This window comes from Saccopteryx leptura, chromosome 1 (genome assembly GCF_036850995.1).
Source record: "Saccopteryx leptura isolate mSacLep1 chromosome 1, mSacLep1_pri_phased_curated, whole genome shotgun sequence".
Taxonomy (NCBI): domain Eukaryota; kingdom Metazoa; phylum Chordata; class Mammalia; order Chiroptera; family Emballonuridae; genus Saccopteryx; species Saccopteryx leptura.
The window spans coordinates 355,502,984-355,515,459 of NC_089503.1; the positions used below are offsets into that span (position 1 = coordinate 355,502,984).

The 12,476-nt window shown below is 33.8% G+C and overlaps 1 protein-coding gene across 3 annotated transcripts in view; it reads right to left on the reverse strand.

Moving 5' to 3' along the window:
* ADGRB3 (adhesion G protein-coupled receptor B3) overlaps positions 1-12,476 on the reverse strand; it is a 796,575-nt gene that overhangs the window by 169,807 nt on the left and 614,292 nt on the right. For all 3 annotated transcript variants that reach the window (XM_066359103.1, XM_066359102.1, XM_066359101.1), the window contains 3 exons: positions 7,164-7,290; positions 5,478-5,581; positions 1,842-1,944 (listed from right to left, as the gene is read on the reverse strand). In XM_066359103.1, the coding sequence (XP_066215200.1) occupies positions 1,842-1,944; positions 5,478-5,581; positions 7,164-7,290 (334 nt within the window). The remainder of the gene's footprint in view (positions 1-1,841; positions 1,945-5,477; positions 5,582-7,163; positions 7,291-12,476) is intronic.

The window sequence follows — 12,476 nt, forward strand, 5'->3', positions numbered from 1 at the left end:
TAACTAAGCCCATACTAACCATTCTTAATACTCAAAAATGAAAAGTAAAACTAGACTTGTCTTATCTTGACTCTTATGTTCCTAATACTTGCAGGCACTTTCATATAAAACAGGGATGTTGGAAACCTAGAAAAGTCAAAATGGGGAAGAAGAATGTAATTTCTTGAGACCATTTTAGTTTCTGAATATTATTAGCATTCAGACCTACACGATATGATATTCATTGAGAACTTGAAAAGGAGCTAGTCTGAATTAAGATGTATTGTAATATAAATGACACTTAAATCCTTAAGGCTTAATACAAATATGTGAAATATTGTATTAGACTTAATACAAATATGTGAAATATTGTATCAAGATTTAAAAAATAGTAACTATGTGTTAAAAGATCATCTTTTGGATATAGTGAATTAAATATAATATACAGTCAGTCCTCATTTAATATCATGGATAGGTTCTGCAACTTTGAGCAAAATGACATATAAAGAAACCATTTTTACCATAGGCTAATTGATATAAACAAGAGTTAACTTTCTACAGTATCTCATCAAGGTTATATATAAATGACAGAACAATGTTATTTGAGAAGCTGCTGTTTTATTAAAATTAATTTCACTTGTTTCTTTTTATTTTATTAATAAGGCTACTAAGATATTATAATTATGTATGTGGCTTGCATTTTGTGGCTTACTGTACATTTCTATTGGATAACAATGATTCAGGCAATAAACTGCAGTATGTAGCAAACCTTGTGGAAAATTCTATTTTACCATGGCTCAGAACTTATAAAAACATTGCCACAGAGCATGAAACAGTTTTAAAAGTATATTTCCTGCTGGAGATCATGTAGCTATCCATATTCCAATGAAGGGCATAACTCAAGAGTAATTTAGATGATAAACAATGACAGGTAAGGAGGCTTTGGTGGAAAAAAACTAAATTACCCATGTCCCACAAATATCTACTCTAGCAAAAAAACTTACTGGAAAGGACATTTGATTTTTTAAAAATGACAGCTTATGGGAGAATCAAGTTCAATTATTGGCTTTAGTATTTGAAAAAAAAAAAGTTGAAAAAAATACAGGCGCGGATTGATCGACATGTTGTTAAAACAGTGTTTACCAGAATTTCTTTGAGGTAGGGATAAGTTAATTTAAGATTGCTACTACGGGTTTCTTGGAATGTAGTTCAGAGTAGTTTAGTAAAGAGAGCTGACAGTCATTTCTGGAACAAATGTGGTCATCAACTCAGGTCAGTTCTTATAAAAAGGACCTATACCCATACTTCTGAAAGTGACTACGCAGCTAAAGAATTGCAGTGCTGGTAGAGATGTATTTTAGGTTAAGTAAAACTTTTTGAAAGGCATAAAACCTAGATTCACTTTCACCTTATATACTGCCTTCGATTATTGCCTCCAGACAATTTTTAGATAAACTTTCAAGATCTATGTTACACTTGTAAGCAATTTACAGTTGATATTTAGGAATCAGTATATAAATAAATTAGACCAAAACACAGGCAATCCTACTACACAATTAAGATAATGAGTCAAAATTTGTGCTTTTGATGTTGTAAGGCTTTGAACTGATAGAGCTTTGATATAATGTTTAATAAACACATATTTTTACTATTGTAAACAGCCTCTCAATCCCCAGGAAATAAAGCCAAGGGAATGTATATCTGGTTTGGAATACGTAATTTTTTTATTCAGAAAATAAAATAATTTAAATATTTTTCAGATGTTCTCCATTTTATCTAGAATAAATGTTTAGATTATCAATAACCAACTGTATACCAAACCATAAACACACAAAGAGAATCAGAATAATTGCCAGTCGTACCTTATTATGAGTCTGAGTCTGTCCCACCAGTATGAGGATGTTGGATGAGATGATGGACAGGCAGAAGTTAATTAGGATTATGGACCTCTCAGAGCGTATGTACCTAGCCAGAGAGAAAGAGTCCAACTTTAAAATTCAACAGAAAGAGAAAGAATTCAATTTTATGCAAATTGGTAAGAACTCATCCAGAAAAAGAAACACCAAAATAAAGACTTTACAAGAGAAAAAAACAAAAAAAAGTTTTGTTTTTTTTTAAATAAAGATTATTCTTAGAGACTCAATTTTATATTGGCATGGCATGTGTCTATAAAAACTATTTTTTTTTCTTTAGATATCAGTGGGGAGAGCATGACATTTCTGATACAACCTAAGTTATACAACTATTATCAGTGTAATTTTTTTTTACTAGAAATAGAAAATTCCTTACAAATACATTAATTGGCATAATTACCTTTAAGTATATAATATGTTAAATTTTATCATATATCCCTATGAAGAAGTACTTGTACAAAGTCTGTTATATAATTTTTAAGTGCATCAAGATTGTGAGCCATGGAGAAAGCTGGTTAGAATCAAATGTTCTACCAGCTGTTTACCATGAAAGGGTAACCGCTCTTTTGCTTTACTGTACCCCGTAGTAAATCACCGAGTGACAGTAACAAAAAGACACACTTGTACTTGCTATGTGTTTGAAACTGGTCAATTTGTATTAGAACACGAAATCACTTTCCACGGAAGGCACAGACTTTCATGTGCAGTGTTCGATGGCGGTGCCAGAGATCTGGAGGCACTCTTAGGAAGATAAAATCTATCCAAGTTCTTTTTCTCTGTCTTTGAGGAATATGTAAGGCAGAAGCTCCACATTCCATCACATAGTTCAGAAATGAAACCAAAACTAAAAAAGATGTTACAATAAAATACAAATAGAAATTTTATTAATTTTTTTTTTTATTTTCTTTCTCTGCAAACCCAAATTAGGCTCACCTAAGTCAATTTTGCAATGGCTTTAAGAGTTTATTAACCATGTCTCTGCATCATAAGTATCTAAAAATATAATAAGTGTGGTTTATATATGTACGGGGATGCTGAAATTATCAAATATTAAAAGTTTTATTTTTTGTGTGTGGAACATGTAACAAAAAGTTTAAAGGGCCACACAAAATTGACCCTTTATATAATGTTAATGACTTCCATGACAGCAGAAGCACACAGATGACATCATTAAAAAGGTTTCAGTGATATCATCTACACTGTAAAAAGAAAAATCATGGTAATAAAAGGCCAGGACTGACCAGCCTAAACAGTCTTTATATATCTCCATTTTCCTTAATACTAAGTCATATCTGCCTTAAAAATTAGTATAAAATATTTCAACTTTCAACACTTTCTATGTGTTTAATATGTTAAGCAAAATTTGTGAATGCATCATTTTAATACATGGATAAAAAGAACATGCTCAGTTGTTCTTTGATGTAATAACTTTACAGAACAAATCTATAGATGGAAAGACCATAACTTAGTGTATTAACTTTCTGATGAACATATCTAAGGCACTACATGGGAAACCAACAAATTTCAAAATAGTATGTTATATATGCAATAATGATGATGTTTATACATTTTACAAATCCTTACAAAATAAAAAAATTAAACTTTTTCACTAGAAGAAAAGGCAGTAGGATCCTAACATGAGTGTTACGATATTATAACGTTACAAGGTAAATTTAATGTTTATAAAATGCATTGAATTTGTCAAGCTACCAGATTCATGTCATCATTGGTGAGTCTTAAAACTTCTATCAAACTATTAATATTACTTGAATACTTTTACTTGTGAGCCATGAGGTGATGGTGACTAACTGCTAGGAATCCGAATTTATGTTGTTTCTAGGCCCTTTCTTCCATACTTCTCAGTTTCATGTCAAGTTTTGACAGCTCCTTTCAGGTATCTTGGTAATTCTTAGGTAACTATTATAATAGGTGATTTTCCTGAATGTTCTGAATTAAAGAAAACTTTACCATGAATTAATTAATCCTGTATTTCTTTGACAAATTTTACATATCAATTACATTGGCAGTATTTGTGCTAAGGTTAGCTACATGTATTGAGGGTGAGGAGACGGTGGAATTGATGCCTGAACTCTTAAGTGCTGAGAAGTACAAACTTAGTTCTAAATAGTTTAGTCATTATAAATTATGATGCTATTATAATCCCCTGGTACCCTGGCTCTTAAACACTGCCTCATTTTTGTGCACCATTCAGACAACTGTGGGAGAGAAAGTTGTCTTAATCCCTGCCTTTGTCTATCTAGCTCTTTTATTACCAGAACAATGCTTACTCTATTGAGCCCTAAACCCTGGGGTCTGTTGTCTACAATTCCATGTCTAGACCAAGCATTTCCTTCATATCATGGGATTGGTCATATTTTATCAGATTGTCACACTCTGTCAGTGTTTTATTACCAGATAACTCCTTCTCAGAAAAGCAGAACCTCCATTATGTATCTGTGCCAATGGACCAATAATGTGTACATATTTTATTTTAAGAATAAAAATTTTAATATCTCTGATAATTTAATATCCTGGACAATTAACTCTTGTGTAGAAAGAAGTAAAAATATATAATAAAGAACAATAATTTTTTTAAAGAATGTTGAAGAAAATAACCTTTCCTTATTAAATTATAATTAATTTTTCAACTGAATTATTTTTTATCTCAAGTAAAATATAAGTAAAATCCTAGACTGGTTACTTTTGTAATTTTAATATTGTAATTTTTTAGGAAATAATACAGAATTATCTATTTACCAATATAATAACTGTTCTTAGAACATTTTAAATAATCAAAATGAATATAAAAATAATGTTAAAAATTTTAAAATACATTAGAAAGTTTGGCCATTAGGTTACTTTTGGTTTATTATGAGTAGACATAACAAACTTCACAGGTATAATTTTAACAGAAAAAAAAATCTTTAAGAAATACTAAATTTTCTTATCAAGTAGATGCAATTTCAAATATTGTTTATAATTCTTTCAATCACATACCCATGTTTATGTATTTTTCTGACTTCTTTTCATCAATTTTTCAAAATATGAGTTATTCAAAACTTTCAACCGAAAGCCTTTTCAGAGCACTGAGGTATTATGTTAGTGTATTACTATTATAGAAACTTTTACTGATTGATTGGGACATACCAAAAGCATGTGTTTAAAATCTTAAAATTTAGAGACCATATTTCAGTAACAGAGAAATTAATTTGACTGTATCAATTAAACTCTTAAGCTCAACAACAACTGGGATAAAAAGAAACCACATATACAGTGAACTTGGGGTATAAGAATACCATACTCAGGAGTAAGCAACTTGTTGAAAGATACCATCATTTGAATTGGGAAGAAAAGTATGTGCATATTTTATTTTCTCCTCATAGCCAAATACAGACAAGAAAATTAGCTAAACACTTATTGTTATTGTGCTAATTTATTATAGCCCAATGACAGCAATTATAACTCTGGACTAAAAATACTTTTTCCAGAATTGAGAAAAGGAGACATAATAATGGTTATCATATTGCTTGATTTAAGTCTAAAACACAGAGTATTGCATTTCAAGTGTATTAATTGATTACATACCTCCATAATGCTGCATAGACAACTGCTAGGGTGATCAAGGCCAAACAAGAAAGGCCACTGCCCACTATTAGGGTAACTGAAGGTCTACCAGAGGACTCCATGATCTGCAAATTAAACAAAAGAAACAAAAATTTTTTTTCAATAAATTTCTAAACTCTCTAAAACCATCTTAACACTCATAAATAGCCAAGAGAGTTGTTATGGTTACCAGATATTACCCAGTAACCACTCTGTTCACAAATTCCCAATCTCTAAAATTACTAATTCTAGCTCACCCCCTCCCATGTGAACTAAAAAAGGTTATTGAGTTTTAAATACCTGATAATGATATATCAATCACTGTGACTTTCTAAATTAATAATAATAGTAATAAACTAAAACTACAATTTGGTCAACATTCACATGTTAAATTTCCTCCAGTTAAAATTTGAATCAGCATTCACTTTCCTTAAACTAACTATAGTTCAGTTATTTTACAACATGTTTTTTGATAAAAATTTATTTGACCCTCCCATTTACAACTGATCATGTGACTTGAATCTGTGTATCTAGATATGGAAAAATTTTCAAACTTTCTGACTTTTGACAACTTTGTTCTAAGTCAAGTATTCTCTCATTTAATTCTACTTGCTTGGTCTCTAAGGATATAGAGGAAAATCAAATTTCAAATATGAGATCTTAGAATATATTCTGTGACTTTTTTCTATGAACAAAATATGCAGAGATAATTTCACAATGCCAGGATCAATCTCTAAATACATGACCTTGAAAAATAAGCCTTATATCTTTTAAAACATAAAGATTACAAGCAGTTATAATATGAGAGATTTCTTTCCTAGACATTAACAGGATACTAACTAGTGAAATATTTTTTCTTATTTTTAATACTGGAAGTTTAAAAAAATGCACTTTCAGATCAAGTGTGTTACAAACCTTAGACATTCACATTAAATTATATTAGGTATCTTTTGGGGGGGGTCATTAAAGAAAGTAAGAAGAGTGGTGAATATTTTGGCCAAATTTAAAAAGAAAGTCACAGTTATCTTCATTGTTTTTCATTATTTCAATTTTTGAAATAATTTAAAAAATACATTTGATGAGGAAATTTTTCTTTTAAATAGTTTATACAGCTCTCTATTTCACAAACTAGTTTTATACACCTATATACTTTTAAGGAATAATTTTAGTTTTTGACAACTCATGCTTTCAGGAAAACTTCATTTAATTAAAAACATATATCCCAGGACACCCCCAGAAAACCCGTACTCAAAATAGTCAATGCAGATATGCAATGTGTTTGGCTGTAGTGTCTGGGATCTTCATTCTACTACCAACAGTATCTTCACAAATTCCCCAGAACAGCTTCCCAGTTCTAAAATAAAGGTTAAGTTGGCATTCCATTTTATTTGAAAGTTTGCAACATATTAGTAATATGGTTGGAGTACATCCTCAAAACTACACTGCAGAAATTTCAAGTTAGAAGACATAAAATTGAGTCGAATTTAGTTATAGCACACCAACTACAATTCATTTCACCAAGCTACTGTAGCTAAGGAGAAGACGAACCTAATTTTGCCACCCTGCAACATTTTCCATTTCCCCATTAAAATGCAGTTCCCTGGAGAAAACACTTGCCACAATGTCCCTGCCTTTGCATTAAAGCCGTGTTTTTCCTTTGTTACTTACTATTTCTCTAGGTTGCTGAGCCAAAATGGCGAAGGTAGAGAGACGATCACATAAGCATTTCGTATGGGATGCATCGGTAAGCACAGTTTTACATCCCTGGGTGGACCACGTTCCCAAAGACTCGTTCCTGCAAAGGGGGGGAGGAGATCAGGATAAATACGCCTGATGGCCAAATCCAAAAAGAAGAAAATGCAGTTTAATTAAGAGAACGGTCTACTGTAAATTCCCGTACAGGAAAAAACAAAAACAAAACAAACTACTTGTTGTTGAACAGGACGCAATTTAGATGCATCTCCAGCAATGCAAAACGAGTGTTTGGAAAAAGCAAGCAGGCAGTGGTGCGGCGTGAGTGCAGAGAGCTGTCCAGCGCCGGGGGTGCTGAAACCGGGAGTAGCTCTGTCCAGCCCTCTGCGAGGAACAGCAGCGGCAGCGGCAGCAACACGAGGAGCCGCCAGAGCGTTGGCAGCCACTTCCTATGCTCATCGGATCATTTCAAACACTCTGAGTGTAAAGAGGCTTTTCATAGCAGCTCTGATTCCTGTCCCGTATTTTTGGATCGTGAATGCTTGCTTTTAAAATGAGGATTTCTCTGAAAAGCGTGCCTAAAAGGTAGCTTGGGTTAGGAGATAGGATCTTCTCCGCTGCTGGTTAGGGATTTTTCCTTCCTTTAGAATTAGCTGCTGTGAAAAATTCACCCTGGAAACGGGAAACAGCAGCAGCGGCATCAGCTGGTTCCGATTCTCATTGCCTATGCTTGGTATCCAGGGGAGGGGTGGGTTTCAGATATAAGCTTTCCATTCCACAATTCTCTCAGCCCAAAGCGCTTCTGAAGCCCTTGACATTTCCCCTGTTCCACCTCTTTGCCCTAGGGTAGAAGCATTAAGCTAACCCCAAGTCAGCTAGAACATTTAGAGAAACCCCTCCCCCCAAAGTGTGGTAGGGAGGGGGAAAGATGGCCTGCTTCAATTTTCTCTTTGGTGTAGCCATTCAGAATTCTAAAGCATATGGTTTATTTCCCACCCCAGAAGAACAATAAAAATGGTATCAACCTACGCCTTCTTAGTGGGGAGGAAGGATGGGAGAGAACCCTTCCAGCCCCAGTTAAACTACTTTACAGGAAGAGGCAGAAAAGAAAAAAAAAAAGTTATCAAGTTTAACCAATCAACTTTATTATCACTACACATGTTATATACTGACTGCACCAATTGTCACCTCCCTTCCCCCAGGCATGAAAATTCTCCAACTAGCAAAGCTGTGTATGTGTGCATTTAAATTTCAAACCAAGCTACTATCTGTGTTAAAATTACTCTAAAACTCAGAGAATAACACATGGCTTGATGTTAATTTTGTATGGTACTTCTGATTTCACCTACTTCATCTCTGAATGCCTAAAGCTATTGAGTTAAATATGCACAGTCTATTTCTGAGATATTTCAATGAGAGAGGCTTCTTTGTGACAGATTTCCAAGTGGAGCTATAAAATATAACTCACCTAATCTCTTTTTGGTATCTAGAAACAGTATCTTTTTAATATTCATGGTATAATGCATTAATATTCATGACTCAAAATACTCTTATTACAACTTCTTTTAAGAAGAAATATACTGTATTTGGGGAGAGTTAAATTAAAATTATACCTAAGCTCACCCAAATACGTCTAAGGTTAGCCAATTCAAAATTTTGTAACTCTTCTTTCTCATGATGTCATGCAACTATGCCAAAAATTTTAAAATGTCAGTTATGCTTTCAACCAAGTGCAACAGTATTAAAGTCCAGCTCTACCTAACATAGCAGTAGTTCACTTTATTTCATTAGCTGTCTGTCTCTTATTTTCTTGTGACAAACAGCTAAGGCCAAATGAAAAACATTTATCTTAACTGATTAGAGTTTAAAGAGGAAAGATACATTAAGAAAATCTGACATGTTTTGAAACATACTATTGCATTATTCATCCTGGATGACAGCTTTACTTTAATGCAGTATCTGCTTTCAAGATGGTGTCCAGTACTCACACTTTTCACATTATGTGGTTATGACCACTAAACCAATTCAAAGTCTTAACAAGGGGCAGCAAGACTTCATTATTCTTATTTATAAGACCTTTTCTATGACAAAGTTATATGTTTACTTCCAGGTACTAGATGTTTGTTTACTCAAGAAAATGTTAGCATCACTAAACTTTGACTGTTACATATAAAGTCTATGTTCAGTATAATATTATTAGACTCTAATAACCATATAAATTTTAAATGACATCTTTAGAAAAGTAGGTCAATTTACTTTACTTTGTACAACGATTGCATTGCTGACCTTGCCTAGCCCCAGGCAAAGTTGGGAAGTGACACTGGTCCCCATGTTTTAGTCTTTCACTCCCTGAAGCATAAAATACTTTTAATGCCACTCATCCCTTTTTCATCTGTACTTGTCTGAGGCTATATAACCTCTATCCTTTCTTTGAAATTATTAGCCTTTTATTGACTTTATCTGATTAAACTACTGGATAATAACATGAATGACTGCGTTCAGCTTGACTTGATATTTCCAAAAAATAAAACACAAAATAATGCATCATATAAATGCATCTGATAGGAGAACACTAGAATTTGTAGCAGATCAGTAGGAGAGATGATCTTAAAAGGTGAGGAGGTGATACCAATTTCTACATTTGGTACTTCTGAGAGTTGAGTAATGAGAAGTGTGATGCTAAATGTAATATTAAAACCTCTTGATATTTTAAAACCATATAAAACTCTTATAAAGTATATAGTTTTTAACATCACTAGCATACATGTCACTGCTACTACAAAACCTATAGTATACGTCAGCTGTATTTTCAAACATTTCATAGGTTATTCCCACTATATAAAATTCTTCGAAAGCATGGTACACATGTCTTATTGATTTCAGAGAGACCTTGTAAAGCAAACTAATATGTTGTAGAGTGAATGTGAAGCAAAACAGCTTCCCCAGTCTGCAGAAAAACAAGGATTTTAAACATGTGGACTATTCTAGCAGTCACATTATTCTTCCATTGTCATAGTTTTGAATGCTGTGATTAATGTTATATCTGTAAATTATTCTTAGTTATTAAGTTGAGGCTGTCATCAGTAGGGCAAAATATACAATGAAATATGTATGAACATTAAAGATAATAAGGATAACAGACTGACAATGTCAAACACAAACACAGAATAATGATACAGACATACAAATTATACTGAAAATCACATATTTCTTTCCCACAGTGTCTTTTCTGAGCATTAAAATTCTTTTCAAATGGTTTTTAAAAATAACTAGGCCTGCAGAAATTCCATACAACCAGCACATTCTTTGTTGGTTACACCTACATTCACCCATGTTAGCTGTCATTTGACCTCTTCTGCTTCTACCTATTATTAGGCAGGCTAAAAGAAGGAAAGATTCTGCCTGCCCCAAGTATTCAAGAGTACATATTCACAATCACAGAACTGTGTGAAAATATAAGACACAAAACCCACTACTTCTCAGCTTAATATTTGAGGCCTTTCCCCAATTTCCTAAGAATCAACACAGTTTCTTTGTGGATCTGAGTATTTTATTGGGTTCTCGATTTTATGGGAACTTTAAATAATATAGCATGTGACTATAAAATCTAGTATTTAAGAGTAAAGGAGCCTGACAAGGGGGTGGCGCAGTGGATAGAGCGTTGGACTGGGATGCCGAGGACCCAGGTTTGAGACCCTGAGGTTGCCAGCTTGAGCACGGGCTCATCTGGTTTGAGCAAAGCTCACCAGCTTGGACACAAGGTCACTGGCTCAAGCAAGGGGTTACTCAGTCTGCTGAAGGCACATGGTCAAGGCACATATGAGAAAGCAGTCAATGAACAACTAAGGTGTCGCAATGTGCAATGAAAAACTAATGATTGATGCTTCTCATCTTTGTTCCTGTCTGTCCCTGTCTATTCCTCTCTCTGACTCTCTCTCTGTCTCTATTAAAAAAAAAGAGTAAAGAAAAATTTATCTGTTAGCTTTAAAGAAAAATTGTTTAGCAAAAAACAGAGCAAAACCTTATTCTAACACATTTCAAAAGTGTTTCAAAAAATCAAACTTATCTTTCGAAATACCAAACACAACTAGATATTCTACTTGAATCAGTCTCCTTTATAAAACTGTCTATTCTGCTTTATGATAAATCAATGTGTAAAGTATTTATCATGAATAAGTTATACACATTTGGAGGTTTATTATCTCTTAGGATATTAATGATCCATTTATTCAAAATCAAAATAGCTATAAGAGCAATTAAAAAAATTACACACAATTTTTTAGTACACCACCCTTACAATGTATGCATACTGAAAGAACGTAATTGTTTCCCAATCATAGCAATGTTAATTTCTAAGAATTAGTTAAATACACACACTATTATTTATTTATTTATTTTATTAAGTGAGAGTCGAGGAGGCAAAGACAGATTCCTGCATGTGCCCCCACAGGGGTCCACCCAGCAAGCCCCCTACTGGGCAATGCTCTGCCCATCTGTGGCTGCTGCTCCATGGCTTAGCAACTGAGCCATTTTTGCATCTGAGGTGAGGCCACAAAGCCATCCTCAGGGCCCGCAGCCAATTTGCTCAAACCACTTGAGCCATGTCTGTGAGATAGGAAGAAGGAGAGAGAGAGAGAGAGAGAGAGAGAGAGAGAGAGAGAGAGAGAAAGAAAGAGAGAGAGGGTAGGGAGAGGAGTAGAGAAGCATATGGTCACTTCTACTGTATGCCCTGGCTGGGAATTGAACCCAGGACTTCCAGACATTGGGCTGATGCTCTACCGCTGAGCCAACTGGAGAGGGCCAAATCTACACTATTTTTTAATAAATTTTTTTTTTAGATTTTATTTATTCATTATAGAGAGGAAAGAGAGAGAGAGAGAGAGAGAGAGAGAGAGAGAGAGAGAGAGAAGGGGGGAGGAGCAGGAAGCATCAACTCCCATATGCGCCTTGACCAGGCAAGCCCAGGGTTTCAAACCGACAACCTCAGTGTTTCCAGGTTGACGCTTTATTCACTGCGCCACCACAGGTCAGGCCAAATCTACACTATTTTTTAATGCATATGTTACACTCAAAGAAATTATATACATATGGCCTATTTCAAATTATTCTCAAAGTATAGAAAATTCTGGAGTACAGAGAAGATGTTCTCAATTTTGAATAGAAACAGTCTCTAAGGGTAACTTCAAATGCTAAAAGAACACTGCAAATACTGAAAACACTGTTATCACTAGCAACTGTTACTATGTCAAAACACAATGAATCATAAAGTGAGAAACTTTTGCTAGAAGT